This window comes from Ostrea edulis, chromosome 10 (assembly GCF_947568905.1).
Source record: "Ostrea edulis chromosome 10, xbOstEdul1.1, whole genome shotgun sequence".
NCBI lineage: Eukaryota > Metazoa > Mollusca > Bivalvia > Ostreida > Ostreidae > Ostrea > Ostrea edulis.
The window spans coordinates 37,037,176-37,059,123 of NC_079173.1; the positions used below are offsets into that span (position 1 = coordinate 37,037,176).

Genomic DNA, 21,948 nt, shown 5'->3' on the forward strand with positions numbered 1-21,948 from the left:
CGTTGTAAAGGTTCTGACTCCAGGATGAGGTCAAACTTGGTATGAAGTGTTTATGTGTAAAATATTTAAATAACATCTTCTCTAGTGTTATTGATACTACACTATAAATTGAAACTACATGTATATGAATACATACAAGAAGTAGGAAGTGTTGTACCACATTAGTAAAATAAAAAAGTCTCAAATAGTAAGGACAATAATCACTATAATAAATCTGGCACCAACCTGAAACCAAAACACTTATCCTCTTGGATCCATCTTCACAAGTCAAGGGTTATTGATTCGTTACCTCACACTAAGCCTTGACACCAGTTACCAATAAGGACATGGTTTGGGACAGCAATAATCAGCCAATGAGATTCCTTGTTTAAGATGCAAATTTGGTAGGACCGAAATGGTCTTACGTGGAGTACTTTTCTCAACATCATGAACATTGTGTGATTATTTTATTGGGGCTGAAACGATTCACCGAAATATCAATACTATTCAATATTAAGGCTCGATTCATTGTTTGATTCATTGCCTCGATTTTCAATTCGATACATTTATCACAAACGGGTTCAGTAAATTTCCGAAAACCAATCGACGGGCACAAATTCTACACCATGTTGTCGATGCCGCACCATGCACTTTTAGTTTCGTTTCTGATCGATTATAAAAGCCGTTGTCTGATTGACCCCACGCTAAGGCTGCAATAGGTCTGTAAGTCTCGTTTGGTTTCACTTTCGTTTTACTACTTCTGGATACAACAACGCTTGGAACATATACAGTCATAACAGCGAGTCAGCGCTAATATGCAATTTGTTGTATTGTTTTGCGATCGGCTGCACACACAATACCGGGAAAAATCTGTCATGTAGTTTATTTCGGTTCCTAGTCGATGATTCAGTAAGGAAGCGGTGGATACAAATATGTAGGTACGTAATATCATCATAGTTCAACAAATAATCATAATGTCAAATCAACACACGTGTGTATAAACTGACAGAAAATACTGGACGCCTTGTATAGTTATTTCAGAGGAGGAGTAGGCCTACAAAAGATTTTGACAGACGAACTGATAAAAATAAAATAATGAAAAGAATTTACTACAATTTCGGAAATTCCTAAATTGTGGGTGGGGGGAGTTATACTCCGTTATTGATTTCAACATTTAATAACATATTTTACTACATAATTCCCTTCTGCCAGAAAAAGGGAAGGGACACTAATATATTGTATCAATATAGAAGAAAAATAACCTTGCTAGAAAAGGGGGAAGGGTTGATAGGACACACTTGATACTACTTGCCTGTATGATTAAATTTTGTATTGTGTTTCAAGAGAACTCGTATATCTTTATTGTATGATTAAGTAAAAGTGTCACATGGACTTGATAAGAATGATTGTAAAACTCATATTCTGTGCTGATTTCAGAACTACAACTTTGTTGTGTAGTGAACCACTTTAAGTCAATAAAAACACCAACTTATGGTATATTACTTTTTTATAGACACAAAGTTATGAAACCTGCTAAGCAGAAGCATCTGCCTCAAAAGTACATGTAGGAACCGAAGTTGATACTACTACCAATATAACTGTACCAGACAACAATGAAGTGCATCTACATGATCACGAGTATACAGCATCAAACCCTCAGCATGTAAAAAGGTACAGTGTACGATACAAATATTGTCAATACCAGATACTAGTACATCAAACCAGATAGTTCAGTGGCAGGTGGTTTTTCTGTATGTTCTTCATTATCATTTCAGGATTATCTAAATTCATATGCACATCAAATACAATAATGGTATTGTTTTTGTTCTTACAGCTTCCCTTGAAGACTTGGATGTTGTAAACTTGCAGTGTGAAATATACCTACGTAATTATAGGAAATTATTCATGACAATTGGGAACATCATAATTAAAATACCCTTGAAAGGTATGTTTTAGCAGTTCGTTAAGGAAAAATGAGCAATGCACTTTCTATACACTGAGTAGTTATCAATTTCACAGGTCAGCGCAGATTTCACAATATTCAATTAATACCTAGTAATTTGGGGGGGGGGGGGGTATCAATATTGCTGTATCCACCATTTTCTGTGGATATTTTTCATATGTTCATGAAATTTTATTTGAAGGAATCATAGACACGGTTCTGAATGTCCATTCAACTAAAATACCAAAGTCAGAAGAATTGAAGATTGCAATGGATGCAACAGAAGTGACATTATATAACCAAATTGATATGAATAGCCAGTATTTTGCTTACATTAATTACAAGAGTCGCCACAAAGAAAAGACTTTAATGTGTATTACACCTGATGCAGCTTTTTTCCAATCTGTATGCTGATGAAAGGTGAAGATAACAAATAGTGATCAATCTAATAACTCCTACAAGCAATACAAAATAGATAGTTGGGCAAACACGAACCCCTGGACACAGTAGAGGTGGGATCAGGTGCCTAGGAGGAGTAAACATCCCCTGTCGACCGGTCACACCCGACAAATCTGATTCGGTAATTGTGAACCATTTTGGCATTTTAGAGAAGTTGCAAGTTGGTGATATGTTCTGACGGACAAAGGATTTTGTATATTTGACAAACTTTCAAATGACATGCATATGACACTTAATATCCCTTTCGTTCTTACAAATAAATCCCACTTCTCAAAAGAAGATGCACAACTTTGCTATAAAGTTTACAGATGCAGAAAACATGTTGGATGTGAAAATGAGAGAACGATTTTTTAAACAAAAAATCCTTAGCCATATTATATCATAGTATAAATATTGATCTGACAAAATAGTTCAGCTTTATGTGGCACATGTGAATTTGCAGGTTCCCCTTTTGAAGGAGATTGCTGATAAATCCTACAAACTTATTAGATTGATTGCATCTATATATATAGATATATATATATATATTTTTATTTCACTCAATCGACATACAATCGACATACATTTGCACAAAAGTAGATACAAAAGATAATGACGTACATACATGTATATATATATATATATATATATATATATATATATATATATATATATATAAAGCACTAAAAAATCACAACTAGGTACTGAAAATTTTCTCCCCAGCCCGGGGTCGAACCAGCGACTTACGGCACCCACCGCCTAGCAAGATTGTCAAACCAGTGCGTAAGTCCACTCAGATCTTAGGGGTAAACGTAAGGTTGGGTGTTATAATTGTTTGTTTGTGCTTTATATATATATATATATATATATATATATATATATATACATATATTAATGTTCATTTTCTTTTTCTGAGAGAGAGAGAGAGAGAGAGAGAGACTAATGGAGACAATTTTTCCCAGTCCATTTTAAGTTTATCTAATTTATTTCTTTCCTTATAACTATTCTTGTTGATTTGATACAATTGTTTCCAATCATTTATAAGGGCTTTAACTGTTAACTGATTTTTTTGGCATCTATTCCTATATATATATTGATTATTATAAGTAATGCATTGTATAACCTAAATGTTTTTGTTTTGTATCCCCAAATATAAAAGTTTTGACATCAAATTCTATTTCAATCTCCTTTGAATTGCAATATCTGATAAATTCTGATAATAATTGTTGTACTTTTGGATAATCCCAAAGTAAATGGTAAATTGTTTCGTCTTCCCTCTCACAAAAAGTGCATAGTTTAGAATCTACTCTACCTAATTTGTACATATAGCTATTAGTAGTTAAAATGTGGTGGTTAACTCTGTATTGAAACCATAATAATTTGGAATCCAATGTAGTCAAGAATGGCAGGTGTGCCCAGATGCCAATGTTTGCCCAACTCTAATTTTGCATTCCTTTTAGCAGTTATGTGATTGATCACTGTTCGCTATCTTCACCTTTTCTCTACCAAAATTATAGATTTTATGTATAAAACATTTAAATAACATCTTATTTAGTGCTGTTGATGATAAATTGAAACTATATAGTATTAAGAAGAAGTAGATAGTCCTTTTCCAAAATTGAAACTCCCTGGGGTAGGGATTTTTGCTCCATGATGGGACCAAAATTATCCTAGTGAATATTGTTTTTATCATTTGAAAGGCCTCTTTGATTTTATAAAACTTAAATGCATATTTAGGAAAACTAGAAAGGATCGCATCAAAATTGTGAAGTTTGCAACCCCAGGGTTTGACTCTATGACGGGTCGAAATTAGTCATATCGTATTAATGTTAGATATATAGAGGATATCTATATTGCGTGATTTGATATTTGGTTTCTTCAACGAGTTGATATGGTGTGTTTATTCGCGAGGCTTGACGCTTGTGAATAAATACACCATATCAACGAGTTGGATAAACCAAAATATCAAAATACGCAATCATAGATGTTCTATTTATCTCATACATCTTCTTTTCGCTTAGTTTTGAGATGATCCCAAGTATGGTACAAACAGCTGATTGAATTTGTGTTGAATCCATGGCTCAGACGTCGTACTTATCAATCTTCCTTAAGCGGGAGAAAACAGTACGCTTCTAATCGATTCATGTACATGTATACTATAAAGGACATTAAAAAAAAAACATGGATGAAAGAATTGGTTTAGAAGGGTTAATCACGGTTTTTCAATTCCAACAAAATAAAAACTATTGTCCGAGGATTTATTTTTTGACGTAGACCTGACCTTCTGATAAAAGTTTGATGTCGCTATCTTTTTTGAAATAAAACATATGTAACAACGATCAATGAAAATAACATTTTAATGCAGCATTATTAGAGTGTTCAACAGTTTAAAAGTAGAAGTGTTTGTGTATTTAGGATTTAATTCACAAGGCGTTTTTGAATCTGAGAGCGAGAGGCGTAAGCCTAAATTTTCAGCCCTTTATCGGTAATGGTGACGTCTCAATATGAGTGATCAATTCTCGAACGTGACGTTAAACATTACACTACTAACCAACTATAGCTCTTGGGGTTAATGATACTTTTAACTAATACTCAGGTGACCAATAGGTAAGGCAATTTTGCCTCTTGTTTTGTAATATATCCTTGTTTCATTCTAAAAGTGTTCATATGAACTGTGCAGGCTTTAAGCATTTCAATTCATTGACGCACAACTCTAAAGCTTCAGAACATTAAAGAAAACAACTCCATTTTAATTTTGTATTTGTGATTTGCATGCTAGTATTGGTTTTGGAATGTTTTAAATATTAATTTGCAAACATGTCATGCACAGTTGAAAAACTTCTTTTTAGCATTATAGCTATTACATGTACTCAAGATATAGGGTCTCACGGCCGGTGTGACCACACAACTGGGAGTGGTTACTCCTCCTACGTACCTGATCTGGTGTGTCAAGGGCTCTCTGTTTGTCCGACTATTAATTACAGTGTAATGTTGAACTCTTTCAAGGAACTATGGGACTGATCACTTTTCGTTATCTTCACGTTCACTCGAATAAAAATTCCCTCAAGTTTTGATATTTAAGTTTAATCCCATGATTGTATTAAAATACTGATTTTGATATGTTGTTGAAGACTATTTCTGGGGAAGGGGGGGGGGAGGGGCTAAATCTATTACAGGGGCTAATGCAAAGCACAGATTGTGTGTTTGTGTCTTGAACTTTCTTTATGACGGGTGAAGATAACGTACAATGATCATTTTCATAACTCCTATAAGCAATACAAAATAGATAGTTGGACAAACACGGACCCCTGGACACACCAGAGGTGGGATCAGGTGCCTAGGAGGAGTAAGCATCCCCTGTCAACCGCTCACACCAGCCGTGAGCCCTATATCCTGATCAGGTAAACGGAGTTATCCGTAGTCAAAATCAGTGTGCTAAGAACGGCCTAACAATCGGTATGAATCACGTCAGACATCATTTGACCCAATGATAGGTTGTGTTGACGAACTAGATCATTATAACGACATTGAAATTGCAAAATGCTGTTTTTGTTTAAAATGCAAATAGTTATGATTAGATAATTCTTTGATTGAATAAATTATTTCTCTAAACGATAAAAGGGATATTATGTTAAATGTACATAATACACTTATCTATCAGAATGATTTATAGTAATTTGTGTCAAATCTACACGTACATATGTACATATGTGCCGTATTCTTTGGCTATCACCGTAGGAATAAACGCAAAACCAACTCTAGAAATTTATACCCAATTTCTAAGATCAGAGACATTTTCAGAAATCCATGTACATGAATGTAATGAATTTGAACATTTCAGATTGTGATAATTTGTATTTAGTATATTTTTAATCCAACACAAAACCGCAATTTCATTCTCATCATTTCCATCCATATTCATTGTATTTGACGCTATGTCAATCAATGTTCTGTTTCAGTCTGTCCACACATTGTGCCAAAAGAAATTCTATATTATTTCATATAATTTCTTCTTGCAGGTTTATCGTGCTGTTACCAATATGCATTTTTACCATGAGAGTTGCACTTGCGCAGGACACAACACCCCTGGACGAATGTTTTCACAAATCAAATTCACTTCAGAGAGAGAGTGGAACATTTCATAATTTGATTAAAAAAGGAACCAATGTGATATTCATGGACTTGGTGTTTTCTCAGAGAGCTAATACAGACAATGCTGAATTCTTTGAGCGACAAACAGAACAGCGTTGGGTATGGATAGGAAAGAAGTACCAATATGTCCTGGAGTACACAGAGGATGTAGACGTGTACAGCTTTGGCCTTTTGAAAGCTAAACAAGAGTCGCTCAGTGTCAATATATCCATCGGCAGCTTTTCAGAAGTTTGTAAATCAAAGTTTGATATTTACCTTTCACAATACCTGCTACTCATGATAGATGAGAACACGACCCATATTTTTAAAGTACCAGATGGATACATTTGTCATTCAAACGTTATTGCCGATAAAATACGAGATTTTGTAAGTGATATATCGGGCGTTCAGATTGGATATGATTTTATGTGCATCGCGGATGATAAAGAGAAATTTCTACGGTTGGAAAATCCTCTATAAATATCATTGTCATTGTTATAATTATGTTGGTGTATTCTTTCTACCCGTTTATTATAGAGTTATCGTTTTATGTACGAGATACAGAAAACAGATTAGAAATGTACTACATGTCTGACTCGCCTTACAGCCCTGCCAGATTTTGTAGGTGTTTGATCTTTACCGGGAACAACAAGTACTACGCAGCAATACGCATTATACTTTTAATTACCATCGTTACGTCATTTGTATATTTACTTAAATCACAAGTATATGAGCAATGCAACTGCTCTATGAAATCCTCAAACATAGAACAGGATTTTCAACATGCTGAAAACTACTACACCACCTTAACTAATATCGTGTTGCTCGTCTGGGGTGTTGTCAATTTCTTTCTTCTCAATGTAGCATTGTTATTAAACTCTGATGGTGTATTTGACGCTTTCTTAATCTTTGACATTACTGGATTATGTAATGGTGATTTCTTCCTAAGACTAATACCAGTCGCTGTCTTCCTAAAGGATCATAAAAAACAAAGGACTTCGTTAAAAATCCAAAAGTTATCGCTGATTTTAACCTACAAGTTTTGGTCCAAGATTTTCTTCATTAACAGCATTACCTCCAGTTGTAAATGTCGTCTCGTGCGATACATCATTACATTTTCTATAAACGTTATACTGATCTTGTGTAGTACGTTCTGTCCTTTGGTTTGCATTCTTCATGCGTTTTATGTAAGATTCATTTCGTTGGTGGGTATGTGTATATTTTCCTCTCATATGAGCAAGATTTCAGAAACTAAGCCTTGCATTACTTGGATTCTTCAATTCATTGGCAATATTTTCATACATGGAGGGGCTCTGGCCTACATAATCACTTCTTACATTTATGCATTCAATATTTTCTTTTACGGTATTAGTTATCTTATTCAGTTTTGTATATACACTACGCTTTTAGCTGTACCTCATTTTTCTGTAGAAAAATTTATATATGTTATATACCTGACTTCTCTTGTGCTATACATTTGTCGCTATATCTATCAATTTACAAAACTGTACAAAAATCTATTAAAAGAGGTCCTTGATCTTACAGAGGATAAATGCATTCCTGTTAAATGTTTCAAGGAAATTGTTGATAAGTATTTTCCTCTTAGAAGAGAGGTGTTCTTTCTGTTTATAAAGATAATATCATCGGTTTTATTTTTTCTTATAATATTTGATACCATGCAGAGAGTCGGATATGTAAACACTGGAGCCCAACCAGATTTGACTACATTTATAACACTTCTCTTCCTTTTTGGACCTCCGCGAATTGTTGAAATCCTGCTTGTAACCGAGTTTACAAGCAGAGTCCATATGAAGCATTTAGAAATAAAGGAAATTGTCGAAGGAATGCGAAATGCAATGAATGACAACTCTAATACGACAGTTGATATTTTATCAGAACCAGAAATTAGCCAATGTACGTTTTGTAATTGTATATATAAAAAATGTAAAACAAATTTTGAACATCCTAAAATAAATGCTCCAAAACAATCTGACAATGAATTGGACAACAACGGAGGTACAGAAAGTGTGACATGTGAAAGGTGTGGGCAAAACATATGTTGTTTCGAAGATGGTCAAAATTGTTGTCGGTGTTGTTGTTCTTGTTGTTCTTGTTGTTCTTCTTGTTGTTGTTGTTACTGTGTACTTCGTTTCATATATACACTCTGTTGTGCGTGTATATGTCCAGGTCATTTGAATAAATGTGTGTGTTTGATATCTAAAGTAAAAACGAAAAAGGAAGTTAATTCAATCGACGTCGAAACTTATCCTTTTGAAATTGAATGTTGCTGCATCCTACTACCTGAGAATCAAGAGGACACCAATCCTATCACTCAGGAGGACACCAATCCTATCACTCAGGACACCAATCCTAAAACTCGAGAGGACACCAATCCTAAAACTTCAGAGGACACCAATCGTAAAACTCTAGAGGACACCAATCTTATTACTCAGGACACCAATCCCATCAATCAGGAGGACACCAATCTTATTACTCAGGAGGACACCAATTCTATCACTCAGGACACCAATTATATCGCTCTAGAGGATATCGCTCTTCTTAAGACTGAAGAGGACACCGATGTAGAGGATACTCTACTATAAACTCAATAAGACACTAAACCATTTAATTTGATTTAATTTAATTTAATTGATAGGACACCAATCCTAACACTCAAGAGGAGATCAACGAATTTTGCTTGTAATGTCATACATATGTATCTACGTCTCCAGAATGAAGTTTTGAGACTTGTTGATTTTACTCGGTCCTTTTTCTTCCGTTTGTTCTGCTTCTTTCTCGTGTCTAAAACTGTCTACGGTCGTTCTCCATAAATTATTGTTGAAAGTAATAGATATTTGATATGACAGGCCAATGTATCTATTGTTTTCAGGTTCATGGGCGTTGGGGTACATTGGGAGAGGGGTAAAAAGGGGGGATGTCTAAAATAAAACTATGTAGGGGAACTTCATTTCAAAATTCAACAGAAATAATTTGATAAATATGACAGAGTCTTCGGATTTGAGAAGATAATGACAGGAACTACAAATTAGTATCGAGGTGAAGAACCTTCAGTGACTTTGACCTTCTGACCATAAACATGAAACTGATATTTAAACCGAGACCAAGTGACTCCAGTCATAAAGCTAGTATTACTTCAAAATACAGGTCTGATAGAGACATGGGATTTTCAGAAATGATGAGATCTACAAACTACTATCCAGTGACCTTGACCTCTGACCTTTAACACAAACATTTATCTTTAACTTTCAAACCGGATTTCATAGAGATGGGGTTTTCAGAAATAATAAGAAGATACAAACAAGTATTAAGATCAAATGACCTTTAACCATAAAACTCGTATTATTTTTGAGATAGGATTTATAGAGACATGAAATCTTCAGAAATTATAAAAGGGTGCTGTGATCTACTAATGTGGATTTCCAGTGACCTTTGACCTTGATCATATAAAGTCCTATTCTTTCTGCGCTCACGGCCATTGAGGAGGGAGGGTTCTTTATCGTGCCACACTTGCTGTTTTTGAGGTATCATCTGAATGACCGCCACATCTAATCGCCTCTTACGACAAGCAAGGGGTACTGAGGATCTATTGGAACCCGGATCCCCACGGGACTAGATGGGATAAGAGGATGTTATGACGTACAAAGTAGTATCAAGGTCAAGTGACTCCAGTGAACTGGACCTTTGATCTTGATCATAAACTGAAAGATTATAAGAGATCTTCAACAGACTCTTTTGAAGTCTGCCTTTCGCAAATGTTTCGGTCGTTTTGATGATCTTATTTGTAAATAGAACCTGTCACTTGGTCAAATGTTGTCTAACGTTCTTTACACACTGATTATGGATTGCTCCAGCCACCTGATCAAGATAGAGGACTCATGACAGGTATGACCGTCAAACGGGGAATGCTTACTCTTTCTAGACGTCTGGTCCCTCCTCTGGTATTTCCAGGGGTCCTTGTTTACTTTGCCATTGTTTATAGGATTTATTAGATTTATCACCATTTGACAACTTCACTGGGGTTTTTAACTGTAACTGATATAGCTTACATTGGTTAAAATAATGCACTGTCTGGACATTCCTCAAGATTTTTTCTATGATTTTTCTCATTTTCATTCGACCCATTGAAATGTGATGTTTTGTATGCAGTATTGAAATGTGATGTTTTGTATGCAGTATTGAAATGTGATATTTTGTATGCAGTACTGAAATGTGATGTTTTGTATGCAACAACTTTATATGTATATTCGAGTACCATATTCAGACCATATTCAGTACAAAACTCTGTTGTATGTTTACAAATGTCTTCATAAACCTACTCCTGGATATTTCTCCGAATTGATAACAATATGCAAACCGACGAGATCGGAATCAGCCTGTCTGGTTACAGTGTCTGTAACCAGGACAAAGACTTATGGAGAGCGGATATTTGAATGACTTCAGCGACACTTTGGAACGGTTTGTCATGTGAAGTTAAGGATGTTTAGAAACTTGACAGTTTTAGAAGAGGTTTAGAGACCCACCTCTTTAGTCAGGCTTTTAATGTATTTTTGTTTTTTATGTTTATTTATTTTTGTCCCCTATGAAATTATGCCAATAGAGTTTTACCTTTTATTTTTTGTGACACTGTTTTAGAAATCGAGTATTTTTATGTGTATTTATTATTTTGTGACGCTGTTTTAGAAATTGAATATTTTTATGTGTATTTATTATTTTGTGGGTTTGGTGGTTGGATTTTTAGTATACTATAACGCGCTTTAGAGTACTTTTTATATAATGTAATATAATATATATCTATTTTATCATTTATAGTTGTTTGTTTTACGTCCATTCGAGACTATTTCACTCATATTGAGACGTCACCAGCTGAAAGTGAAGTACCACAAATTTAAACCTATCCATATCGCTCAGAGCCGTGACAGTAAAGGTACTTTATACATGTAATGTCATCGTATGAACGATACAATACCTTGGTTTTTAAGATATTAAACGAGAGACCCACAGTCCTTACTTTTATAAGCAGAGTTTTTGGCTACCTATGTTTAACGTGTAGATCGGACACAGCCAAGGTACGAGGGGGGTTCGAACCAACGACTTTCCAATAACGAATCGAATACTATATCCAGAGAACCACTTTACTACACGGTTAATTTTACTACATTACCTTGTGTACAATTCAAATTTCGCAGAGTCCATTTTAACATTCAATTTGAATGTTACAACTGTAAGGATGACAAGTTATCAAGACTCTCTGACCCACATATTTATAAACAATATATATATGTATGATGCATATCTTCTGATTAATGAAATGAAAAAGGTAAGATAACGAATGTATCAAATTAAGGTCAAATACAGGCCCCTGGAAACACGAGAGGTTGGATAAGATTTTATAAACGGGGACATCTCCTGTTGATCGGAGACACCGCCGTAAACATGAGATTCTCACTTCTAAATGTCGAGCGTTTGGCGAAAGGACAATCACTAATTTTGTTTACGACTTAGGTTTGACGCGGTCATGACATGAGTGACCCCCGAACTTGCGACCTTCCGGTTACGAAGCGAACGCTCTACCATGGAGCTACCATGACCGATCGTAATTAATTACATAACTTCGTTGAATCTGAAAGTATTCAATTCAAACAGGGGATGCTTACTCCTCCTAGGCACTTGATCCCACCTCAAGGTGTCCAGGGGTCCATGTTTGCCCAACTGTCTATTTTGTTCGTCTAAGGGAAATAACTATTGGGCAACTCGGAAATCGCTTAATTCCAACTTACTTGAAAGACCCATCACCAAAAAAAAAAAACAAACAAACAAAAAAAAAAAACAAACAAAAAAAACAAAAAAAAAATCTACGAAGATGATCAATGATGAAGCCGAGCATATTTTTAATATCAACTTCAGGGTACTTGTACGTAGAATAAGAGTGGTGTTGAACAAAGAAATGTTATGGATGACCGATCACATTATATGAATATTTCCCTTTACATTTCAATTCTAATGACGAAACAACTGTCTATGATGTCATAAAGCCTACTAGTCTTTAATCTATCGTGAGGCATGGTCTTGTAAAATGTGGAATAGTCATAAGTTTTGATGTTGTTGATTTAGAAAAAAAATTGTGATATTAAATTAACTGAAATTTCTGAAGAATTAATTTAGAATCCCCATCCACTTGATGTATACCACTTCTAGCATTTACTGTGGCACAATACGTCTAAAGTTTCTCCTTCGCCTCAGTTAATATTTTGGTGAGCAGCAAAGACAGGGGTTTGATAGAACATTTATTGAATCTGTTTGTAAGTGTTTTTATGTTTTGGAATCCAGTATACATGTAGGTACGGTAACTCATATTCGTTCGTCCCATTGACTAGGATATCAAATGATTTTGAAAACGTTCATCTTTTGAAATGGAACTTTGATTATTGTTTAACGTCCCTCCCGAGAATGTTTCACTCATATGGAGATGTCGCCATCGCCGATGAAGGGCTGTAAAATTTAGGCCTATGCTTAGCGCTTACGGCTTTTGGGTCTGCTTTGACACGGGACCTCGGTTTTTGCGGCCTTATCCGGACGACTGCCTCATTTAGTCGCCTCTTACGACAAGCAAGGTATATTGAGGACCTATTCTAATCCAAGGGAACTTTGAACATCAGTAGGATTACCAAAGGAGGAATTAATGCAGTTACGTTTCGCCAATTAGGACTATCCACAGGGATTTGCGGAATGAAACGGAACCTTTTAAGATATTTTATTTTTAAAATGTCAATGAAAAGTCTAACAGTTCTGTGGATCATCTTTTTTCTTTAACCATTTTATCAGTGTAAACCTCCTTGCGTATATTCACTAAATTACATAAACAAATGCATGATGATAAATTGATGAAAATAAAGACTAAAACAATTATCAAGTATCAGTCGACAGTTTCGATGTTTTATATCATTCAGTCATTGAATAAACAAAAACACGCATCTTTAATCACTTTCGCCTGGGTGTTACAGTCGAGTTGACATGTCGAGATCACCAACCAGGCTCTAGTAGCTAGTTTCAAGGCTTTGAATTACATGTATTCAGTCATATAAAACAATTGAATATTTTTTAGATCAATAAATCGTTTAGCTACCCTTGAAGTACATGTACAATATTCATCTCGTTCTCCAGGCTCGGGAAATATTGTATTGCTCAAGTAGTTAATTAAAAGCAATTTATTGACCTCAAAATATTAATAGCTGTATAGTGAAAGGTGGAGATAACGAACAGTGATCAATCTTAACTCCTAAAAAGAATACAAAATAAGAGTTGGGAAACACGGACCCCTGGACACACCAGAGGTGGGATCAGATGCCTAGGAGGAGTAAGCATCCCCTGTCGACCGGTCACACCCGCTGTGGGGCCCTATATCTTGATCAAGTAAACGGAGTAATCCGTAGTCAAAATCATTGCCTAAAAATCGGTATGAAACGCGTCAGACAGCATTTGACCCAATGATAGGTTGTATTGGCAAACTAGATCGTTATAACAACCAAAGAATTTGCAAAATGCTGGTTTTATACGAGACTGTTGAAACCCCTGCAGCATCAACTTGTTTGTCAGTAACCTGCCTTAATTTAAAAACTGATCATATGCAGAACAATCTCTTGCGTATCAATCGAATTTATAGATATAAACACCATACGCAGGTGATAATTGGAATATCGCTTACATAAATATGGGAAGTTGATGATTGAGAAGCTGAAGTCATCCCGTTTGTCATAAAGTGGAGTTGTTACATGTAGTTTAAGACTGATGTTTTTATGTCTAATTCAATTGGATATAATGAATCAACATATGAATGAAAATTACTTTAAAAAATAAAACGTCACCAATCTATCTAAATGTCGAGTTGAAGGCCCTAACTAGGGACATGTCCTTCTCGTGTAGCTTTTCAATCAATTCTGCCTCAAAAGAATATAAGAACAGGTCAGCTAACAAAGGAGCACAATTCGTACCCATGGGAATGACTTGTTTAACAAATACTGTTGGAAGACCCGATCACCAAAGACTACGAAGATATTGTCAATGGGGAACTCCAGCATACATTTAATATCAACTTCAGAGTACTTGTGCGTGAAATCAGATTGGTGTTTAACAAAGTAATTCTAAATTATCGGTCTTTTGGATAGACCATGGTTCCAACGTGTCACGGTATGTGTTAACACGATAAAAACCTTCTATAGCTCCTACAAGAAAATTTGTGGCGATTCACCTAATATGATATGTACATGTATCTACTACACGAGCGAAAAAATCATTAAATTGGTCGTAACATCTATATCCCATAGCTGATGGAGTACACTCGATTTCTTTACATTTTTTCAGTAATATAATGGAAACTAGTCGGGCATACTCAGTTGGCCATATATTTGTTTTTATTATAGACCCATCAATGTATCGTTTTTTGATAATGTGGATTTGTGATTCGGTTTTCCGGATCACCACACTGTGGTTTTCTGATTCCGTTTCAGTATCCTCTGAAACTGATAACCTCACAATGTAAGACCACGTTTTTTGTGGAAAATATTGAGGGCGTCACCAACAAAAGTTTGTACTTAAAATACAATTTCACTGCATGTCTATATGTTTGATAATTTGGATTACATTTATTATCTTATAAATGTGGATTTAAAATGCATAAGGGGGTATATAAGAAATTTATCATTACTACAGTAACTGGATCCGAAGAGTTGGATCGCGTCTCGTTGACAGACGCGGATCATCAGATCAAACTCGACGCAAAGAGTCTCGTGTTATCTGATGATCCGCGCATGTCAACTCGACGTGATCCGACTCTTCGGATCAAGTTACTGTAGTAATACATAATATATATCTATTGTACTGTACTACTATTTTACACTTAGTTCCTATCAAGGCATTATTTCTTTCTCCCCCCCCCCCTTTTTTTCTTTCTTTTTCTTTTTAGTAGTTTTAAAACCCTGCACAAGAAAATAACAAATATCTGTGACATATATTTAATAACATAATATTAACAATCTTATTGACAGAAAATCAGTAAACAAATACACCAAAACTTTTTTAAGTCCATGGATTAAAAAGAACCTTACTAAACTGTACACACACTAGCATTGAATAATCTATCAGATAGGTAACGAGTACAGGCTAGTTACTGAATATTACATCAAATTAGGTTTGGTAATAAATGGTATTTATGATGCTACATCAGGGTGTACATGAGGCAATATATTTTATTACTATATACTACTGAGAGAAGAGAGCATTTGAAACCAAATGATTTAATGTGCTCGTGGAAATGATAGGTATTATCTACACATCTTGCTGTTTATTGGATAAAAAAAACTTGATAATTCTTATACCCATGACATTCCAATCTTAGAATTTGTATTTAATAATAATAATAAAAAAAAATAAAGATAGAAAAGTTCAAAGAAATAAAGATCTAGGTGGCTTTCAGCATGTACCTAACCCACAATAGTACCTATTCAAAAAATATATATATAACATTCAAAGTTGCTGAATACACTAAATGAGAAACATGTATATTCTTAATATCAATTACAAAGAAACTAATACATCAAATGTCAGTACATATATTGCACATGTTGGTTTGAGAATCAAGATATGAATAACACAAGATATGGATAAAAATTACATTGTTTAATGGCGTTACCTATTTTAAGATTTTCTTTTAAAGCAGGTACAAGCCACCATGGAATGTACAAATTTTGATTACATACATGGTTTCTGACAGAGATTGACAAAACAGAGACAAAAATAAGAACTGAATACAATGTCTGCGAAATCATTGTTCAGATTTTTTGACAATATGGACCAAAAATTTCTTATTATTGTCTACTCAAAGTCTCAGCTCAAGTCTTCAGTGATGTGGTTTTTTTAACCCCTAACCAAACTGCAGACTGCGTATGAATACGTTACCGCTTGACAACAACCTTTTCCTTTACACACGTTTCAGGCTACTGCTTTGCATAAAATAATAGTTAAATTTTGTTTCTAAGCTCCGATTATCTTAAAAGTTTCCGATTAATAATGGACTTTCAATATCTACTGACTAGAGTTTATCACCTAAATATGGCGATATTACAACCAAGTTTCTCACAACATGGTACAAAGACAAAGTGGTGAGATTAAAACACTAACATCTGGAATGATTTGGATTTTAAAAAATCTTTGTTAACATTGGAATGGTTTAAAGTTTCTGTAATCTGTTTAATAAGAGTTGATTCACAAATAAAAACAATTAAAACAAAACAAAAAAATGGAAAACCATTACATTAATATTTCTTTAATATTCATTCAAATGATATTTTAAAAATTTGTATATATCTAGAAAATTACAGGTATTATATTTATCAAAACTAGCTATTTAAAAACTCTATCAAAAAACATATACTTTTTATTGTAATAAAATAATCCAAAATCTGATAAGAATGAAACTTCTTTTGTTTCACGTAAAAACTTTGTATACTGAACATTGCAATAAAATCAAAGGACAGGGGCAGTACAACCAAATAGGTGAAAAATGCAACAAAGCCTTGTGCATATTGTAAATCAAATAATCCATTAAAAACACACAACCTGGTTCTCTGGGGTCAATACAGTAAATTCAAATAATGACTTCAGTAAAAACAACCTTTTCAAGATGGAAAAAGGAAAGAAAGAAGAAATAATGCACAATTATAAAAGCTGTAAATATATAGTTTTTGCTATCAAACATCTTAATTTAAATGTCAATTTCTCATATCATACACATGTATGTGTTTGCATATGCTTTTTAAGTATCAAATGTGTTATCATTTAAAAGTGTGAATTAATATTTGTAAAAGAAAATTTGTGTTAAAATAAAGTGAAACCATACAATTGTAAATATTAGCAAGACAACCTATGAAATAATGGGTCTATTTACACCGAGTGACTGAATACAATATTGATACAAAAATATCACAAAAGCACTTCTAACTCTGTTCTGTATCTATATTACCTCTGACGTACGACAACAAGGACAATATCTGACTGCAAATCAAGCATGCTAAAAACACAGTATACATATGTCCTTATGTAATATTTCCTTTCTGATGAAAATCACCTTAATTTTTCTTCGATAACTGATTAAGTAAAATATCCAGGATACAGAAATCATGCCACATTAACTCCTTTTTCCATCAGAGTGCCAAGTTTCACAAAGTGCAAAATGCCATTTCCAAAGTATTACAAAATACAGGCACATGTATGCACCTTATCATAGGAAGAGCAAATATGTAAAGCCAAAATAAAAAGCTGAAACAGAAAGAGTAATGACACTAAAGCTGAATCACATCAATGCCGATAAAATCTTTCAAGAAAATCTTTCTGGAAATTCCAATGACAATATGCCCTGCACAAGTCACATCAGCAATACAAAAAAAAGAAGAGATTTTGAAACATTTTTATGCACAAGTCACAATATGTAAATTCTTTGAAATAAGTCCAGCAATAAAGCAGGTTTTGCTCATGTCGGCTTTGGTGGAAAAATCTTCTGGTCTATACACTAAGGTTTCAGCTGTATAAATTCACTAGAACAGTTGAAATTTTGCTATTCAGTGTTCATGTTTAATGCTAATTTAGAGTTGGGAATGATTGGAAAAGAAAATCCCATGTACACCTGACTGAATCTTTTCCCCTCACCTTTTATCATGTAAAAGCATCAATCAGGTGTAAAATAAAAAAAAGATCCACTGCAATGATACTGGCCAGACTATGTTAAATATCTGTGATTATACTGATTTTTTTCTCCACCCTGGGGGGCTTTTCTGGGGCAGCCACATGCCACGGCGACAGCTCATCACTTCCATTCACTGTGGACCTAGTATGTGTAGAGTCAGACTTATTTCGGGGAGCACCCCTGCTGGTTGCCTTGGGAACTGGCAGACTAGTTGAAGAAGATTTTGCTTTAGGGCCTTTCGTCCCAGCCAAAGCTGAATCCTAAAACAGAAAATTTGCCACCTTCCATCATCAAAATCAGGATGTATAACTAAGAATAGGGCAATACAGTCCGAGGACTCTGGACAACTGTTCTTCATGCCCCGATGTCTTGGTAAATTTAATCCTTTTCATGGCAATCTTGTTTTTATTCTAAAATTACTACCTTAATGATTGCCATCAAACGCTTTTAATGTAGAGATGATTGATACAATCAAACATGCAATAATTCAGAAAAAAGTAAAATAGTACTGGACTACAGGCATTGAAGGTCCAATGCTTTAACAAGTTACCAATCTAAAACTACACGACTGTATATAATCTGTAGTAGAGTGCATGTAAATAAGGAACTCTCCTTGATATCATAAAAATTGCATATAGTATTGTAAATATTAATGAAAGAAGTCTTTATTCTTACATAAATCAGTTCATTAATGCATACATAATTTTAAAAAAAAAATTCTAAAAAAAAATATCAAAAGTACAGTAAACAACCATCTTTTTCTAAACAGTAAAAGTTTAAGCACTTGTGTTACATCACCATTAGTTTATTACTGTACACCCAGTAATGTTGGCATCAGGCAGATACCTCTCAATACAGTGGTTTTGAAATGTTGGTACTTTATTATTGGGGGGGGGGGGGGGGGGGGGGGGGGGGGGTAAAGTAGATTTTTATTTCATACATTTATCATTGATATGAATGGAAATTCTGGTGCTTTCATTTGAATGAAAATTTTGAAACATTTAATTTGGGTCATCTTTAGTAATCCACCAAACAGCCAACATTTCCAACGTAACAGAATCACCAGATAATACAGTATTCGTTCTGTTGCTGACCAAACACAGGAATACGTGAAGCTGATCAAGCAGAGGCAGCCATATCAACGGACTCAATCAGCTTCAACATACAGATCTGCAAATGGTCAGTTTCAAACCTAATATGTACTTGTTCACTTTATCAAGTGTTATGTTATCATAGACATTCCACAGCATGTAAGATAGGACATAAAACATACACCCCCCCCCCCCCCCCCCCCCATACTAACCATAAGGGATCATTTTGTTTACAGCACACAAATAACATCATATACAAAGGAGCACTACATGAACATACAGTCTGGAACACTATGAGTATCTCTAAAAATCATGTTGAAGGAACCTTTTTCCAACCTTTATAAACCATATTATTGTATCTATCTTTGTTATTGATTATAAAATTATAGACAGCAGTTACTCTAGCATATATAAACTACCAACCAAACATGTGCAATTTTCCATCGCCATCCTATGTCATATAGAGAGAAAAAAAACATGATAGAATTTAGTTATTTATTCCAGTTGATGTATCCCAGGAATACTGAATAAAAGGTATATGTAATTCTAGTTAGTGATATAGAAAATCCACATTTCCTCCAAAATGTGTACCAATCAGTTTATTAACAGATTTAAACCGCCAGACGGAATTGATGTTAATTTGACTGGAGTCCATAAAAACACTGAATAAAAAAAAGCTAATTTAATTTCTTTTATACTTTACCATTTTAGAATATATCGGTAACCAGCACAAGATGCCGACAGTTCTAAAATTTAGAATCAATACATATACACGATTTTTAATTACACAAGTTAATACATCATGTAAATGAATTAAGCTAACCCACTCCACACAGTCACACATCATTAATGTCTTAAAACAAATTCCATTCAATGCAGTACAACGTCACCACACATTCAGCAAACTCGACAATGCAGTGTCGTAAAATGACTACAAAGAAACTAGCAATGAAAAGTAAACATCAAAACAAAAATATTGTGGTTAAATCTACACGAAAGCATGCTCTACAGTGAAAATAACTACCAACATCCACTCTATATCACGCTGCCCTATTCTAGTCTACACTACTCTGCAATACTGGGTAACCTTTAGATATCTCATCGATGGCATCAAGTGCAAAAATGGAATATCAATGTACATCTTCTTATGTTTCTTTGTGTTTATCACTACAGATATAGCCATGTCACTAAAAACTCTGTTCTAGGTAAAATAAAATTTAAATAAATTGAAGACCACCAACGTGTGTACCACAAAGGTAACAAAAATTTTCAATTTTATTATAAAATAATTATTAACTGAATTTTAACATATATTCCTTATAAGCACTTGATGCCAACAATGAATGGTGAAGGTCACATTGTAGAGAACGAGAAAAATACAAAGACTTACAACAGAGGTGGCGGGGTGGTGGTGGTGTTCCTTTTTGGAGGGCAGTGGGATTCCAGACGTCGTGGTAATTACACTGGACACTGGCAGGGCAGAGGTGGATTTAAGGACAGGGATAGCAGAGGAGGTGGGGGAGGGAATGTTGGATCCACCTCCCTGGAGGGCTGAGGTGGACTGGGTGTGGGGCTTCCTGCTTGAGGGGGCGGGGATACTGCTGCCTAGGCGAGGGATACTGGATGGCTTTGCTACCTCAGAGTTGACCACTTTTCCTTGTGGCTCCCTATTCTTTTCTGATGCTTCCGATTCTTTGTCCACATTTTCCACTTTACTTGGAAGTGGAGCTGTGGATAAAGGTGTTTCAGATTCTACTGATTTTTGCTTCACAAATGGATTGATGTTAGATGGGGCAATTTCTCTATCTGGTGATTTTAAAAATGGATTGGTGGATCTGGCCACCTTAGTTTCATCGCGGGTGGAGTTAGTAGTGTAAGGATTGGGGATTCTGCTCTTGGGTCTGGGTGCTGGTTTAGGTCTCTCTGCCGTACTACAATTTGACGAACTCTCCTGTATTTCATCATTATTCCTCTCAATCACCACAGAATCAACATCAGAAACAGATTCAATGTTGGGAATTGTTCGAGGGACAACCTTAGGAGGAGTGATGCGACTGGCAGGTGCTGTAGTGTTGAAGCGTGGAATTTTAGAAGCAGTTGCTGGGGGCGATTTGGGTGACTGTGGGTGAGACAAGGCTTCCGAGAGCTGTGATATGGGTGAGGATTGGTCGTTCTCTATTGGTGAGGCACAGGAGGACCCTTCAGAACTCTGTGTTGCAAAAAAGAAGCAAAGATTCTAATAGCTTAAACCACAATAGATTCCCACTACACAAGGTATAATTCATGTTTGGGGATCTCCATAGATTTATTCTTACTATGATCTACAAACGTGTGAAGATTTATGTAGATGTGGACACCACCCTTATGATGTTTTTATCATACTAAAACAATTGACATCCAAATATTTTGATTTTATTTTAGTGTTTATCTGTAAATAAAATAAAAATATCATATAGAACTTTTCAGCTTTCGTCTGCCATTCTTTCTCCCCAGCATGTGAAGACGACATTACCCTATTTTGGGATTAAAACTCCTCTCCAGTATACAAATTACTTTTCTATTAGTTTAAATACATGGCATCTATATTACAAAAGCTAATTGTCTGTTAAGAA

The 21,948-nt window shown here is 34.9% G+C and overlaps 2 protein-coding genes across 4 annotated transcripts in view; one reads left to right on the forward strand and one right to left on the reverse strand.

Annotated features, from left to right (window-relative positions):
* Positions 1-742: 742 nt before the first annotated feature.
* Positions 743-9,302, forward strand: LOC125667798 (uncharacterized). Of its 3 annotated transcripts, none has more exons than XM_056151193.1 (5): positions 743-917; positions 1,493-1,650; positions 1,814-1,924; positions 2,124-2,501; positions 6,379-9,302. In XM_056151193.1, the coding sequence occupies exon 5, from the start codon at positions 6,994-6,996 to the stop codon at positions 9,091-9,093; it is 2,100 nt and encodes a 699-aa protein (XP_056007168.1). In that variant the 5' UTR covers positions 743-917; positions 1,493-1,650; positions 1,814-1,924; positions 2,124-2,501; positions 6,379-6,993; the 3' UTR covers positions 9,094-9,302. The 3 variants fall into 3 exon arrangements, with proteins under 3 accessions (XP_056007168.1, XP_056007170.1, XP_056007169.1); XM_056151195.1 differs by having other exon boundaries at positions 743-913; XM_056151194.1 differs by lacking the exon at positions 2,124-2,501.
* Positions 9,303-15,503: 6,201 nt separating this feature from the next.
* The window catches only part of LOC125665933 (band 4.1-like protein 5), a 33,262-nt gene continuing 26,817 nt past the window's right edge, over positions 15,504-21,948 (reverse strand). Inside the window, 2 exon segments of the mRNA XM_056151215.1 lie at positions 15,504-18,505; positions 20,727-21,545. Coding sequence (XP_056007190.1) covers positions 18,284-18,505; positions 20,727-21,545 — 1,041 coding nt within the window. The 3' untranslated portion in view covers positions 15,504-18,283.

Bases quoted from the DNA above. Each gene is read 5' to 3' on its own strand.
- LOC125667798 (XM_056151193.1), top strand. From the start codon at position 6,994: ATGTTGGTGTATTCTTTCTACCCGTTTATTATAGAGTTATCGTTTTAT.